The sequence below is a fragment of the Panicum hallii genome, chromosome 3, assembly GCF_002211085.1.
Source record: "Panicum hallii strain FIL2 chromosome 3, PHallii_v3.1, whole genome shotgun sequence".
Taxonomy (NCBI): Eukaryota; Viridiplantae; Streptophyta; class Magnoliopsida; order Poales; family Poaceae; genus Panicum; species Panicum hallii.
Genome location: NC_038044.1, coordinates 34,538,501 through 34,554,347, shown reverse-complemented (window position 1 = coordinate 34,554,347; position 15,847 = coordinate 34,538,501). Strand labels below are relative to the sequence as shown.

The window sequence follows — 15,847 nt, the reverse complement described above, 5'->3', positions numbered from 1 at the left end:
CGCCGCAGCCGCAAATACACGCCGCCGCAAGTACATGTACGTGTGTGACCTGTGCCTGTGACGATCAACTTGAAGGCTCGACGTCTCCACCGCCGGCAACCTGGTAAATTAGTACTTTCTCTCACTTAATTTGCCACGTACTTGCCTAATCTATGTATCTTGTGATCATTCTTCTACATGTTTATGCCTTCGACGGTTTACCTGCGAGCGAGGCGGGACGGAGGCCAGCGGAAGTATTCGATGTGGACGGCCGGGGGCGGCGCCGTCTTGACCGCTTCGGCTAGGGAGCTGTTCTGGAGGAGGGAAGGAAGAGGAACGGGGTGTGCGCGAGATGTGGAACGAAGTGTTGGCGCGCGAAGCTGGGCGAGGTGGCGCGAAAGCATTTTTCGGAGAGAATCGGCGGGAGATGTGTTTCGGGAGCTCCCTACAAGGTCCCTACATGTAGCAAGGATTTAGAGAAATTTAGGATTTTTGTAAATTTAAGGAGTTGTTTACATAACTGTTGGAGGTGGTTTTTTTTTTAAAATCTCCTTAAATCAGGATTTAGGGAGCTCTTTACATAACTATTGGAGCTGCTCTTATGTGTGGAGAAGTTCAATTGTTGACAGGTGACAACTTTCAAATGAACGTCGGCCAGAGCCTCTTCCCGGGAAAACTTTTCAAATAGGTCCCTTATAGAGCTTCCTCTTAAAAACAGCTTCTACGAACAAGTTTTCTACAAATTTCATTGCTAAATTTTGTGGTGATTTTTTCTATGAATATTTCACAGAAACCTTTTCATGGAGGAGATGTGGAGGGAAGGGGAGCTATAGCACGCAGGAGTAAAATGGATAGAAGAAGTGTGGGGAAAGAGGAAAAGAGATGAAAGAAGAAACGAAAAAAAATGAAAGTGAGAGGAGAAAATTAGGAGCTGAGCAAAGCACTAGCGCTCAGATAAGAATGGGCGCATCACGGCATCTTAATTGCTCTATTCCTTGTTTGTAGTTTATTTGTAGATCTAAGATTATATTAAAAATCTGGCAGTGTACTACTTCATCATCATGAAATACAAACAAATTCTTAGCACAAGCTCAATGCTATAATAAAGAGAAAGGAATTATCTTAAATTCATACAGTGGACTCAGATGCACGAGTACACTGTGCTCTTCTCGGGGATGTTTGGATCCTCTGCAACTAAAGTTTACTCCTATCACATCGGATATTTGGACACCAATTAGAAGTATTAAATGTAGGCTAATTATAAAAACCAAATTGCATAAATGGAGACTAATTCGCGAGATGAATCCATTAAACCTAATTAGACCATAATTTGGCAATGTTGTGCCACAATAAATATATGCTAATCATAGGTAATTAGCATCAGTTCGTCTCGACAATTACTCGCGACTTATACAGTTCGTCTTACAATTAGCTCTTATTTAGTCCATCTGATCGGTGTCAAAAGAAAGAACTAAAATTTAATTCCTAGAATTCAAACGGGGCCTTAATGAGCAGCATCCTTGAACAGAGAGGGAGTACGTCGTACGTGGAGCCGCATCTTCGCACGTGCGTGAACTGGCGGCTGAGTGCAGCTGCACTCAATGATCTCAAGTAATTGGTCAGGGCCTATTTGCTGACTCCTGTATTTTTTAAAAATGATTTTTTTCACTATTTAGTAGAGCGAGTACTGCAAAACTTCTTTATCATTATTGGATCACTAGCTAGAACGATATAGAGAAAAACCCAATAATAGCATGAAGGCAGATGAGAGAAAAAGGAAGGGTGCGAAATATTTGCAAACTGTAATCTTCTTGTGTCCAAACAAAGTTGAAGAGCAAACTCGGTCTGACTTTTGATGCCCTTCTGGTTAAACGTATAGGGGAATAAAGGCATGTGGCTAACCCTTCCTGTGGCCTTCGTGGGTCCCACTATCGTTATGAGTTGACTAACTGAGCTGCTCTCTTTTTCCCTTGTGCTTAATAGCTTTTACTGCATGCATGGTCTTCTATGCCATCGATCGGCAGATAAATGGATGAGACATGGTCCATAGATCATAAAAGACGCTTTCACACATTCATACTAGACCATATCGTTATACCGTGCCTGTATTAACAAGCATCCTCAAACTATACTAGTCATCAAAACGGAAGAATCAAAAGGACAGGTAAATGGATGAGACCCAGACGTCGAGATCAACGAGTCGTCACGTGCGAGCACTAACGTACACCGCTGCCAAGGATTACACTAGCTAGCCAGCCTTGAAATGATCTTAATTAACCTATCTCTCTTAACGTCCGGGTCAAGGATGCCGCGCCCCAATCCAATCCAGTTGGCTAGTGGTTGTGTACATGTAATTTTCCAACTCGATCTCTCTTAACAACTGTTCAGAGCCCAATGGTGCCAGACACCCATTTCTCGGATCAAGTAAAAAAAAACGCATCACCACGCAACTCTGGTCTGCCAAGCCACCCCGTCGATCTCATTCTCAACTCCTCACCTACCACCAGCCACGTCAACCGTGTAGCTAGATTTGCATATATATAAACACCCCGCGCTCGCCATAGCCTCTTCACGCAAACCTCCAAAGCAGCCAACAAGAGCTATCTAGCGGCGCACAAACAAAGCAACACTTTGTCAAGCTAGCCTTTGTTGATCGACGCGCCCGCCATGGAGCTCAACCTCGTGTCGTGGGCGCCGCTCCTCCTCCTCGCGCTCTCCGCCGCGTACGTCTACTGCGCGACGCGGAGCCGGTCGCCGCAGCGGCTGCCGCCGTCGCCGCCGGGGTGGCCGGTGATCGGGCACCTGCACCTGCTGTCCGGCGGGATGCCGCACCACGTCATGACCGACCTGGCGCGGTCCATGCGGGCGCCGCTGCTCCGGCTGCGCATGGGCAGCGTGCGCGCCGTGGTGATCTCCAAGCCGGACCTGGCCCGCGCCGCGCTCACGGCCAACGACGCCGCGCTCGCGTCGCGGCCGCACCTCCTGTCAGGCCAGTTCCTGTCCTTCGGCTGCTCCGACGTCACGTTCGCGCCCGCGGGCGCCTACCACCGCATGGCGCGCCGGGTGGTCGTCTCCGAGCTCCTCTCGGCGCGCCGGGTGGCCACGTACGGCGCCGTCCGGGTCAAGGAGCTCCGCCGCCTCCTCGCGCACCTCACCAAGAACACCTCCCCGGACCGCCCACTCGACCTCAGCGAGTGCTTCCTTAACCTGGCCAACGACGTGCTCTGCCGCGTCGCCTTCGGCCGCCGCTTCCCGCACGGCAAGGGGGACAAGCTCGGCGCCGTTCTCGCCGAGGCGCAGGACCTCTTCGCCGGCTTCACCATCGGGGACTTCTTCCCGGAGCTCGAGCCCGTCGCCAGCACCGTCACAGGCCTCCGCCGCCGGCTCAAGAGCTGCCTGGCCGACCTCCGCGAGGTCTGCGACGAGATCGTCGACGAGCACCTCAGCGGCAAGCGCCCGCACATCCCCGGCGACCGCGACGAGGACTTCGTCGACGTCCTCCTCCGAGTCCAGAAGTCCCCCGACCTCGAGGTCCCCCTCACCGATGATAACCTCAAGGCCCTCGTCCTGGTACGCCACTCATAGCTCTCTTCTAGCTTATTCATTCAGCCGTCCGTTCGTGTGCAGTTTCTTTGTCATGGTACACTGACCCGTCATCGATCAAGTTCTGACTACAGTATTATATAAATTAACGTATTTATTAAAGAAAAGAACTTTGAGAATATCATTTGGCATCCATCGCCGATCAGCATCACCCATGCCGTGGCTTTCAATCTGCAGGACATGTTCGTCGCCGGCACGGACACGACGTTTGCGACGCTGGAGTGGGTGATGACGGAGCTGGTCCGGCACCCGCGCATCCTCAAGAAGGCGCAGGACGAGGTGCGGCGCGTCGTCGGCAGCAAGGGCCGCGTGGAGGAGGCGGACCTCGGCGAGCTCCACTACATGCGCGCCATCATCAAGGAGACGTTCCGGCTCCACCCGGCCGTCCCGCTGCTGGTGCCGCGGGAGTCCGTGGCCCCCTGCACGCTCGGCGGCTACGACATCCCGGCCAAGACCCGCGTCTTCATCAACACCTTCGCCATGGGCCGGGACCCGGAGATCTGGGAGAACCCGATGGAGTACTCCCCGGAGCGGTTCGAGAACGGCGGCGGCGAGATCGACCTCAAGGACCCGGACTTCAAGCTGCTGCCGTTCGGCGGCGGCCGGAGGGGCTGCCCCGGGTACACGTTCGCGCTGGCCACCGTGCAGGTGTCGCTGGCCAGCCTGCTGTACCACTTCGAGTGGGCGCTGCCGGCCGGCGTGCGCGCCGAGGACGTCAACCTCGACGAGAGCTTCGGCCTGGCCACCAGGAAGAAGGAGCCGCTGGTCGTGGTCGTCAGGAAGAGCGAGGGGTACGACTTTAAGGGGGAGGAGCTGAACGAGGTTTAAGATCACTTATTATTAAATATTCTCTATTTTATTTTAATGGTTCATGTCTTTGTTGTCTTTGTTCTTATTAGTAGTGCAATTGTGCAAATAAGTGTCAAGTCTTGGGAGTGGTCGCCATTAACCTTTTGTTTGTAGAGTAGGTGGTCTCGTGGAAGGCAAGGAACCAATACAAGGAACCTTGTAAAATTTCTATTGTAACACTACGGTTGGTTGGTGGCCTGGTGGGCAATAAAAAAGAAGACCATATTTCTTTTTCACAAAATAAGCTCCAGGGCATCTTATACCTAATTTATATGAGATTTCAAAAATGAACTAGTATTGAACATACCATACATGCTAAAAAATTACAACAAAGTTTTCTTCTCCACCGCACCACCAAATGTGTCACCAACCATAGCCACTCGTTGTTCCCCATAACTATTGATCCTGCGGCTAGCGAAAAAGGGAACAAACACACAGACAAAACCACAACTTAAGAAATATTGGTGAGGCTGGCCCCAAGCTTGATCGAGATCTGCCCCTGCGTTACGGTATGTCGAAGCAACCATAAACCTCACAAGTCCTTCATATCGGTGCTGGATGAATACGAGAGAGAGAGAGAGAGAGTTATTCCAAGAACGTCACCATCAAGCGTGAAGTTTGTTCGGATAACGACACAGTGGACACGAGAAACAGAAAACGGAAAGGTAAAAGCGCCGCGTAAAAGAAACCACTGAAACATAATAGTTATGGGGTCAACATTGGAAGGTCCACGATCACCAGTAATATTGATAAAGATAAGCAATGTTATATATTTAATATTATTATTCGATGAAAACCTAAGGCCCTCGGAAATGTTGTCTTAGAGTGAAACTAGAAAACGAGAGAGAGTATATAGACACCACTCAGCACATTGCAGGTAGTGATGCTAGCGCCAGAAAAACTGGGAGCGTTGAACGTTCTTGCACCGATACCCATTCATTAGAGAGAAACAGAGAGAAGCAAAGATGGAGGCCCTACAGCGACAGAGAAAATAGCTGTGGCATGCTGCCATCATGTGGGCCAGCAAGCGATGCCAGCACGCTCTGGGATTTCAATCACGATGCCCAGTTCTACTCTGCGGGATCCAAATGTTTTAGGCACCACTCCACACTGTGGAGGATCTAAATAATACGTTCCCTACTGTGGGCGGCGGAGAACCAAAGGGTGCCACTATTTTCTAGAGGCGACAACGTTAGTCGTCTTGCCATGTATGCTTTCACATCATATTTGAGTAAGTTACATGGTAGTTTTCAAGTTTCTAAGTTGTTGACTTGGTCACCCTTTAAAGAGAATACATTCTCTAATAGCACTATGCAAAAATAAAATGCCAGTTTTGATATTTACTTGATGTAATTAAAAACTAACATACTTTTACATTGACCCTTGGGTGCAAATCCAAGTACACTCAAGAATATAATTAAGGTAGTTGGTGTTGATCCTAGCAGGCACTAGGCCTGACGATAGAAAATCAGTTATTCAAACACATCCAAATTCATTGTTAATGAAAAGTAAAGATGTAAATGGTACGAATATTTTCCAACCGACTGACTATCCTAAAGGGTCAGAATTACAGATAGTAATTCGGATATCCAGATATTTCTTTTAGATATCGGATAAGGATTTGAATACTTAATTCGGATATCAGATTTGGATATGAGAAAGGCAATATCCGTCGGATATCTGGTCGGACAATTCGGATAGTCGAGTCGGGCACTAGATTCGCATAGTTGTATTATACCAAATATATACATTAATAAAAATCTAATTTAATCTCTAAAAGTTTATAACTAATTAATTTCAAATTACAAAAATATAAAATTAGCATTTTTTTCTAAAAATATAATCTATCTATGCTTACTCTAATGGAGTTGGATCTTATTTATTCATAGTCTAGTTCGAAAATTAAACTTGAACTCTAGCAATAATTAGACTTGTTCTATTTAATAAAAACTCAATATCGTATAACAATTGGAACTGTAGCAATAATTCGATCGCATCTACATATTTATGCATGTAACAATTTAGAATGTCAATATTGTGTAATTGAGTGTCCAAAATGGTATGTCATCTATATTTAATTTGGTTAATCAAGCATGATTTAGTTCGAATTGAACCTTTGGAACAGAGAACCGATTCGATTGCTTGTCAAGTATCATTAATGTGATAAGTTATAATATCGTTAATTGAGTGTCTTCAATCGAAGCTATGTAGAAAGTTAGAATGTTATGTAGTGAAATCTCTCTCAAATGTGTAATAGGTCATAAATGTAATTGTTTGTTAATTTTCTTCATTAAATATAATCTAGTTAAAATTTGGAGTCGTAGGGTGTTGAAATGTTACAACACGTATGATATGAATAAATGTTATCTTTGCTCGATATCCTAAGAAATATCTACATCCAACATAATCCGTATCCTCCGTATTCGATACACATCTATTCGTATTTATAACCGAAGAAATCTGTATTCATATCTGTATCCGAGTCTATCCGTGTTTGAATTCGAATCCGATAGAAAATATGAAAACGGATACAATATCTGTGATATCCATCTATATCCGATCCGTTTACATCCCTAACAAAAAGGGAGATTTGTCTTTAGGACGCTAAGAAAATGTGGTTTGCCTCTAAAATAATTTTCAGTTCGATTTTTGCTTTCAAACACTGTGAATCTTTTGTTTCCTTTACATGACCTGGAGGGGGAGGAAAAGACCACTATGTCCCAGCTTCATCTATCTATATCTATCTATCTATCTATCTGTACTATAGATATCCAAAACTTTTGAAAATACTTTCTACCTAAGTAATTTTTTCTACCCCTCATAACGGACCCACCGTCCAGGTCAAAATGGTGTGACGAAAAGTTTGACAGGACGATCGTAGTAAAAAATCGCCAAATTCCGTTTGTTTTTTTCACCGTGCCTGCCCCTACCCGCACGCTGTACCCGCACTGCAATCACGCATCCTTTCCATCCTTACCGCACGCGGCCACGCTGCCCTCAACATCACCACGCCCCTTCCTCCCAATCTCTCGACGCCGCCGCGCCCCATCCGCATCTGCGTGCCTCTCCTTCTCGATCCGGCTCTCCGCCTGTCCTCCCTGTCGGCGATGGTGGCAGCGCATGGGCTTAGGAAGAGGAGCAGAGGAGCAGCAACGTAGCGAATCCGGTGGAGGGCGGCACGTTCGCCAGAGGGGCGGCGTCGGTGGAGGGCTATGTGCTCACCGTGTACTGATGGGCCGGCCCCGATAGATCGCCGCGGGGTGGTACCCATGAAGGGCGGCGCGGTGGCCCTGGTGGATGGCGGTGTGGTAGTCTCAGATGATGGTGCCGCGCTACACCCTCCCGTGCTTGGTTGATTCCTCCCTCTTGTGCTGGCCCTTGTTGACTTCGCCGTCGCGCTGTGGGACCGCACGCGCTCCATGCCGATGACGCCGCTGCATGGAGAAGGTGGCGGGAGGGGGGCTTCAGCGTGGTTAAAGTTCTACCTCTCCAGGGGCAGGGGGCTGCGGCTACACGAAGCCACGAACTCGCATACCTCGCGCTAGCGCATTCTCTCAATGTGGCCCCCTACTTGCTCACGTAAAGTGATTGATGGTCCGCTCGCTGTATTCCATTTGAATTGATTTCCCGTGTTCTCAGCAATTAGAAAAGCTGCCAAATCTTATTGAGTTTGAGTCTGATCTTTTGCTCGGTAGTCAAGATGGTTTCATCGTTGCTGTTTGTTAACAAGACGTCCTTTTGCGCTACATAAATCTTCGTGCTTATCGATTTCCTTACTTTGATGATTGTGAAATTACAAAGAGGAAAAATGCTCTCTATCTATTCCAATATAGACTTGTTTGTGGACCTACCTCTTCTACGATCATCAATTCGGGAAAACCATACAAATATGAAAAGGTTCTCGTGGAGTAGATCCCGCATCCAACCAACCCTTTTTTTTACCAGGGAACGGGAGAATTCCCACTATCGCTGGCAGGCCAACCGGGCCGTGAGTGCGGTGGGAACGGGCTTCCCAAAAAAGCGAGCCCCGGCCCAGGTCAGCATAGAGTGTGTGTGTATGGGGGGGGGGGGGGGGGGACGGACGGCCCAGACCCGAACCCTTAGCCGCCTTCCTCGGAAACGGACTAGCTTCGCACATAGATATTCTCTCTTCTTTCTCAATTTAGGGAGAACACCTTATCATTCAATGAGCATCTTGTATTTCATAGAAATTGGAGGTAATATAGTCCTTACGTAAGGGCTGCCTATCCAACTTTCAGGCATTGGGATACGTTTAAGGCGTGGCCCCTGTCTTGTTTTCCACATTGTAATTTTATCCTCCATCTGTATACAACTTTCTTGTCATTTGGTTTCTAACCAACCAATTACTATTTCATCTCTACTAGATTCAGTCTCATTATTTAAATCTTATAAAGCAAGTATCTTATTTTTCTTATGCATTCCTTTTTCATATTCAGTATTCTGTACTACAGAAAAGCACTTGAACAAGAGTATAGTACATGCCCAGTCAGTAGCTATTTTTTAGGCAATACACAAGGAGTTTTAGTTTTCCGTAATGCTGGGCAGAGGGACGCCTACCAACATCTCTCTCCTCTGCTCCACCTCCACGTCTCTCCCCTTACCTGAGCTCCACCACCGCCTGTACCCACCTCCCCTAGTCCCCGCCTGTTGACGCAAAAAAAAACAGCGATTAGTTTTCTACGTGACCTCATACGAGGACATGGAAGATTTGGTTTCCTCCGGCGTAGGCTCCAAAGTAGCTTCGCGTAGGTGCAAGGAGTGCCGGTCAGTTTGACCATTCAATTGACAAGGTGTGTAATCATATAGGCCAGTTAATAGAATCACAATGCTTAGCCGATACGACAATTGGATCATAACATATATGAAGATCTATCGGTAAGATTGAAGTACATGGAGCCGACAATCAATGACCGATGCGATAATTAAACATATATACACCCATCGGCCATTAAATAGAGTCAACAAACTAAGCGATCGTCGAACAAATAAATTGTTATAAATAGGACCAACAAGCTAATGGCGATTAATCTAACATCACCACCAGTCGGATTTGACCTAACCGAGACAGGCTGGCAGCGGGGCGATAGACTTAAAAGCCACTAGCCGATGAATCTAAATGCGACGAGATAAGAGTTCAGTAGAAGCTCAGTAAAGGCCAATTATAAGAAACTATCGGCTAATTAGAACCAATATAATGCTTTCCTTAATAAAATCAATCTGTTATTTGCAGCTAAGCAACAGGTTCAAAAGATATAAGCCAATAGATCTAGACCGATTCCATCATCCTAATGAGTCTGAGCGGCTCATCGATTGTCCAAACCAGATCCACACTATTGATGATAATAAAGCGTGAAAGCTATCAGCTAGAAAGCCGATAGGAAACAGAGCACCGTTGAGTTCTTGCTCCACTGTGACTAGAGCCATAAGCCGATGAAGCTTAAACTAACGTTATCACCAGTATTTTAAGATGAAACTACAGCAATGCACTCGGTAGTTGCAATCTAGAAACACTGGCAGCAAGAGGTTAATCCAAACTTCACAAGCCGATAGATCTATTCACAATAGAACTTGATTTCAACGGTACTTGAGAGGTAGCCGAGATTAAGATGCAACTGGCTATTAAATGATCTGTCATCTATTTCAATAGGATAAAAGCTAATTAAAGCAAACTAAATAGCGAGACGATAGATTAGAAGAATATCAGCCGATGCAAGCTTAATCAAGGCTAGGATAACTGTGATTCTGTCAAATCTAGCAAGAGACTGGACCATCCAGCCTTATAAGACATGATAGGAATCGATAACTGGTAGATGAGTTAGACGAGATTACAGCGACACGCCGGTAATCAAAGCCTAGAGCATTTGAGGATGGCGATGCTTGCAAGTGAACCGGAGGTCGTGGCGATGTAGCCCTACTCACCAAAGAAGACGTCTCGTCGAGAAGCTACATTACTCCTACTCCTAGGGTTTGGCATGAGAGCTAAAAAGGTAAATTGTGTTGTATTGATCGAGAGATGCTTCCTTCCACAATGGATGGAGGTACATATTTATATCCTAGACAACCTAACCGTTCATGGCACACCAAACTTGCTAAAGAAGAAATATCTAAACAAGTTAATATTTAGATACATGGACTCTAATTTCCTTTCTATAGAATCCTCCTGGATCAAGCTTATTTCCGATCCATCCATGCCAAGACCAATCCACATGCGTGATTAACCCGGACTATTCTCTCGTGACCCATGCAAAGCAAACAAACGGACATGCCCTATCTTTTCTTCTTTATTTAATCGCCTTTTTTATACGTGGAGGCTTTTCCTTCAATCTTACCTTCTAATCACCTTGTGATAGCAGGATGAGTCCCTATCTTCCGAGAGGTACGGTAAACTTGATTGGTGGAGAACTCGACGTTGATGAACCAAGACTCCGAACAAACAGAACCTCGCAATCACTACACCACTGCTCCGTTGGTTATCACCCGTGACACACGAATGACCTCGCCATGAAGGCTTATCCCTGCAAGTGCAATCAAGAACACGAGCAAGAACAGGAGATGCAATCAAACCAACTTGGTTACAAGATGGAGTCTTACAAACCAATGAACGGCGACACTGTTCGATAACAGATTGAATCTAAGAAAAATCCAAACCCTAATGTGGCAATGGCTACTAAATAAAAAGGAGTTAGGGGCGTGCAAGTTCCTTGGATGCAACCCTAACGGGTTCCAACACGGTACACGGGCCAACGGTCCAACAGAAGGTGACACAACACCGTGATAGATTCTGGACGCCCACTTGTTTCGACGATTCTTGTAGACTCAGAAGAAATTTTGAGGTGGAACCGGTGCCATTGGAAGCTCTATAAAATTCTGGTTCCAACCATATATAGAACGTCTAAATCCGACTCCGTATGTCACTAGGGCGTCAATTTTGGTGAAGTCAGGTTCTGGAATCCGAGAAGGAGTCGAAGTCAAGTTGGACCTGGAATCCTCCTTGGTGTGGACGTCCTAGCTCCTCCTCCTTAACTCCTTGGCCTTCTCCAATTCGTTGCTGGTCCTATCCATTGTTCCTAATCAATAAAATATGCATGGAACCAAACGTAAGTTTTGAAAAATAATTGACAAGGTTAGAACGTACCTGCAGATCCAACTGTCGCGCACGTGCTCTAGTGATCGGTCCTTACATTGTATGCAAAGGAGACATATCCTCATCACCTTGCCTGACCAATCCGATGAATCTAAGCCAATATTTAAATAAACCTCCTGGACTCCGGCATGATCATTAAATCCCAACAAGTCAAACTTATGAATCATCGGCATGCATACCCGCTCGATCCCTGGCGATGCACGCTAGTAGCTGGTGATCTCCATACTTCAGATTATATCGGATTCACTGATAAAATTCGGTGTCAACACCGCCGCTCACCCGTACTCCCGTGCTTGCTCTGCGCGTTCTCGGTGCTCGAGCGGCTCGACCTCTCCGCCTGCGCCTGGCTCGACGATGCCTCTGGCGCAGGAGGGTGTCTCATGGGCGCCGCCAAATCCGATGCCTCTGGTGAGCCACTGTTCAATTCGTCGCGACTACAGCTTCCCCTCATCCTCCTTGACCGATTTGAGCCCTCACCCCTCCATTTCGCCACCTTGCAGGCCCTCCCGGCGATGAGCTCCGCCCGCCGCCATCACTGTTCGTGGAACGTCCTCATCGCCGAGTCTCCCGACACCCATGACCCCTCCTTGAGCCTTGCCGCATCCCCGTGCCGCCCCTACGGTTCTGCTGCCCCTCGCCGCCGTCGAGGCCACGGCCGCCCCTGCATGCCGCGCCGAGCACAGGTTGGCCACGCCCCACATTGCAGCCGTAGGGCGCCGAGCTAAGATGTTGCAAAGATTCTTTTAAGATGTTGCAAGAGATGATTTATGCTATCACAACGGGTGATCAGATTTTATTCGATGTTTTCAATTTGTGATTTCTGATGTTGCAACATATAATTTTGGATGTCCGAAAGGTAAGCGTCAATGTTGCAAGAGATATCATGTTTCTACATGTTTCTATTTTGAGCGGATGTTTCATGAGATATGGTGTACATGTTGTGGTGGGAATTTTATTATATTTTGGAATCAGATGTCATAGTCAATTTTACGTATGATCTCGCATGTTGCAAGAGGTGATGTCTGATGTTATCCTAGTGAATTCTCAATATTGCACTGGAGTGTCCGATGGAAAATTTCCCATAATTTTTTATCTTAAATATCCAGATTGGGCTAGCACACTGGCAATGCTTCCAAACAATAGGAGCTTACCTTATGAGAAGTGCAGAGGAACACTACACATTCTATTATTTAATGGGCGTTTCTATTCGTTATTGTTGCCACAAGGGCGATCAATGTAGTGACACAATCCTGTGCACAAGTTTGGTGATAGCCCAGTCCAGGGCCATGTAATAGAAGGTACTACCTCCGTCTCAAAATGTAGCTACTTCTAACATTCAAATTTTATCTTATAATATAGCTACTTTTGAGTTCTCAAGTGGGGTTTTTGTATAAAAGGTCTAAAATACCCCTCTTGCACGCAAATTAATTATAATATGCAGATCTGCGTGCAACCTAAATAGGAAAGCCATAACTATTCTCTTAACTAGTGTACGAGAGTAATATAGATTTTTACTCTCCATCCTTAATCTCTCTGAAAAACTTTAGAAGTAGCTATATTACGGGACAGAGAGAGTATGTTCTTTGCACTATAGATTGATCAGTTAGATGGCAGAAAAAACCAGATCCACTGCAGGATGGAGGAGAATGATTCGTATTTACTTCCTCTTTCTGTTTTATATGGCGCTGGTTAGCTCAAATTTGAGCTAAGCAACGTCAAATATAAATAAAAGAGAACAGAGGGAGTACTAGACTAGCCTTGTATATGGGTTGGCGTAAAAATTGAGTGGAAGGTTCTAATTTTGTTAATACATAGTGTAGGAAGATGAACGGACATGGTGCTTGTGTTGATGGATAGGGTAGTTTTTTGTCATATTGTGGGACCCGCTTAAGACCTTCTTTTAACCATACACGTTGCCGGTGGTGAAAATAACTAATGGCCCACCGCTAAGGTCACATTGACCATAAACATTATTGGGCTTGCCCACTGGCAACTCTTGAAACAGCTAAGATAAAAGAAAATCATTACTTAACTAGCAGTTAGTAGATTTTCTGTATCTGAGCGTTCTGTACTTGTGACATTACACGGTGTTGTTATTTGGTTGAATTGCACGAAGGCTACTGAATTTAAACATTGCTTCAATAATGTCTTCAAATTATGTGGTTTTCCTAATAATGTTGGTTGAATACAAATATTCTTGTTTATTAGATTTTTGTTGAATCTTGGATATATAAAAATTCCTATCTTGGTTAAATTGTTGGTTACTATACCTAAATTTTTTACTTGAACTTTTTGAAGTCCTTACGGCATGTTCATCTATGCTATAAATATTATTGGTCACTGTCGGTGTTTTACCGCCTGCCCACCGAGGGGTATACCCAACGTGGTGAGTTTTAGGTAGGGTGTCGCCGAGATCAGAAACTCGAAGGTGCAAGCAACACGAGGTTTAGACAGGTTCGGACCGCGATATGCGTAATACCCTACGTCCTGTTTGGTGGTTTGTATTGCCTTGGGTGTTGATGTGTTTTGAGGGGGTCCTTGCCCGCCCTTATATATCCGAGAGGACAGGGTTACATGAATCCTAGTCCGACACTAGCTTAGGAATCTTACTCGAGTACAACTCTAATAGCTTCCTTCTGTATCGACTAGTTCTACTTCGCATGCGAGTAGAGTACAACACAGATAAGGTACAGGATATGTCCTATCCTCTATTCCTGTATGAACTACGTTATGTACACAGTCCCGTAGTCCCAGGTCTGACAAGCCCCCGAGCTCTTCGTAGCTGAGTACTGCAGGCTCCTCGAGTACTTCCGAAGTAGTCTTCGGCTTCTTTTGAAGCTCCGTCTTGAAGTTCTTCTTCGAGTACTTCCTTGTCTGCATCGAAGCTATGAGGTGCTCATGCTCCGAATTACTTCTTTGGTATGGGGTGCGATGGAAAATCGCACTCCATATGGAGTAGCCCCCGAGCCTTAGGTTGAATCGAAGAATCAGGCTGAGGGTCACATTAGTCTTGAATCTTCCTTGCTTACTCTTCGAATATATTCAAAAAATAAGTAGTCGATGCCACGTACCCGCAGCCCCCGAGCCTTGAATCCAAATCTCTCAGGCTTGGAAAAAAGGATCCAATGGTCGTGGCATGCAGTGAAAAATATTCCCTTGGAAAATAATTGGTGTGATGGTATAGATGATAGAAGTTAGATTTGAAATTTGAAAAACCCCTTTTTTGGGACAATTAACCCTAAAAAAATGGTTAATCAAGTAATTTATCTAAAAATCCACCAAATAACCCCTCATCTTTCGAATATTCCCTGTGACGACTCTTCAACTTCGGAACAGTAAACCTGTATCCGGCTGCTAGTTATTTAACCCCACGGTAACTTAGGGTAAAACCCGTGCTTCCAATCTTCAATCTGCCGAGTAATTTCCGAGTCCCCAATCAGATCCGTGCTCCGCCTTCACCTCCTTTGACAAGCCCCAAGCTAGCCGAATCTCTCCACCCCTTCTCTGCAACCCCCGAGCGCATGCGAGTAAAGCGGCTCATGACAAACAGATCTGAAATGGCGCCCAAGAGATCCAACAAGAAGGATGGGAAGAGGAAGGAATCGCAGTCGCCTTCCGGGGAGTGGACTTACAGGAAGTGCTCCAATAACGACCTCCTGAATCTTGTTTCTGAGGGTTTGCTTCAGGAGAAAGATTTCATCAACTGGCGCCCTTCTTTTCGCCAATCTCTTCCCATGGAGAATGTAGACGAAATCGTCTCATTCTACCATTTCGCTGAACGGGGTTTGGCCATCCCCACCTATTCCTTCTTCCGCGACCTTCTTTATTTCTACGGGCTTGAGCTCCATCATCTTAACCCAAACTCGATCTGCCACATTGCTATTTTCATCCACTTTTGTGAAGCTTTCCTTGGAATTGAACCCCATTGGGATCTTTTCCACTATCTTTTCCGTGTAAAACCGCAACCTACCTCCAAAAATCCATCCATTGTAGGGGGCGCCGGCATTCAGCTTAGGCAACATACCGGTGATAAATATCTTTCCTACAAATTCCCCTCCAACATCCCTGGATGGAAAAATCATTGGTTCTACATCGGAAATCGTGCCCCCCAACTCCCTAAAAGATCGGGTAAGCCCCTTGTCCTGCGGCCGGAGTGGAACACCGAGCCCTCCAAGGGGGACATGGACCAAGTCGATGAGCTGCTAGTTCTCATAGCAGCCCATGAGGAAATGGGGGTGACCGGCGCGTCTG

The 15,847-nt window shown here is 46.1% G+C and overlaps 1 protein-coding gene across 1 annotated transcript; it reads left to right on the top strand.

The window, feature by feature from the left end:
- The first annotated feature begins 2,546 nt into the window (after positions 1-2,546).
- Positions 2,547-4,672, top strand: LOC112886382 (tryptamine 5-hydroxylase). The gene is made up of 2 exons (XM_025952276.1): positions 2,547-3,549; positions 3,760-4,672. Exons 1-2 carry the CDS (start codon positions 2,647-2,649, stop codon positions 4,408-4,410), a joined length of 1,554 nt encoding a protein of 517 aa, XP_025808061.1. The 5' UTR covers positions 2,547-2,646; the 3' UTR covers positions 4,411-4,672.
- Positions 4,673-15,847: the final 11,175 nt, after the last annotated feature.

What these genes read in the sequence shown, in the direction of transcription:
- LOC112886382 (XM_025952276.1), top strand. Translation starts at nt 2,647, where the DNA reads ATGGAGCTCAACCTCGTGTCGTGGGCGCCGCTCCTCCTCCTCGCGCTC. An exon ending in ACCTCAAGGCCCTCGTCCTG is followed by an intron (nt 3,550 to 3,759) that starts GTACGCCACTCA and finishes TTCAATCTGCAG; the next exon opens with GACATGTTCGTCGCCGGCAC.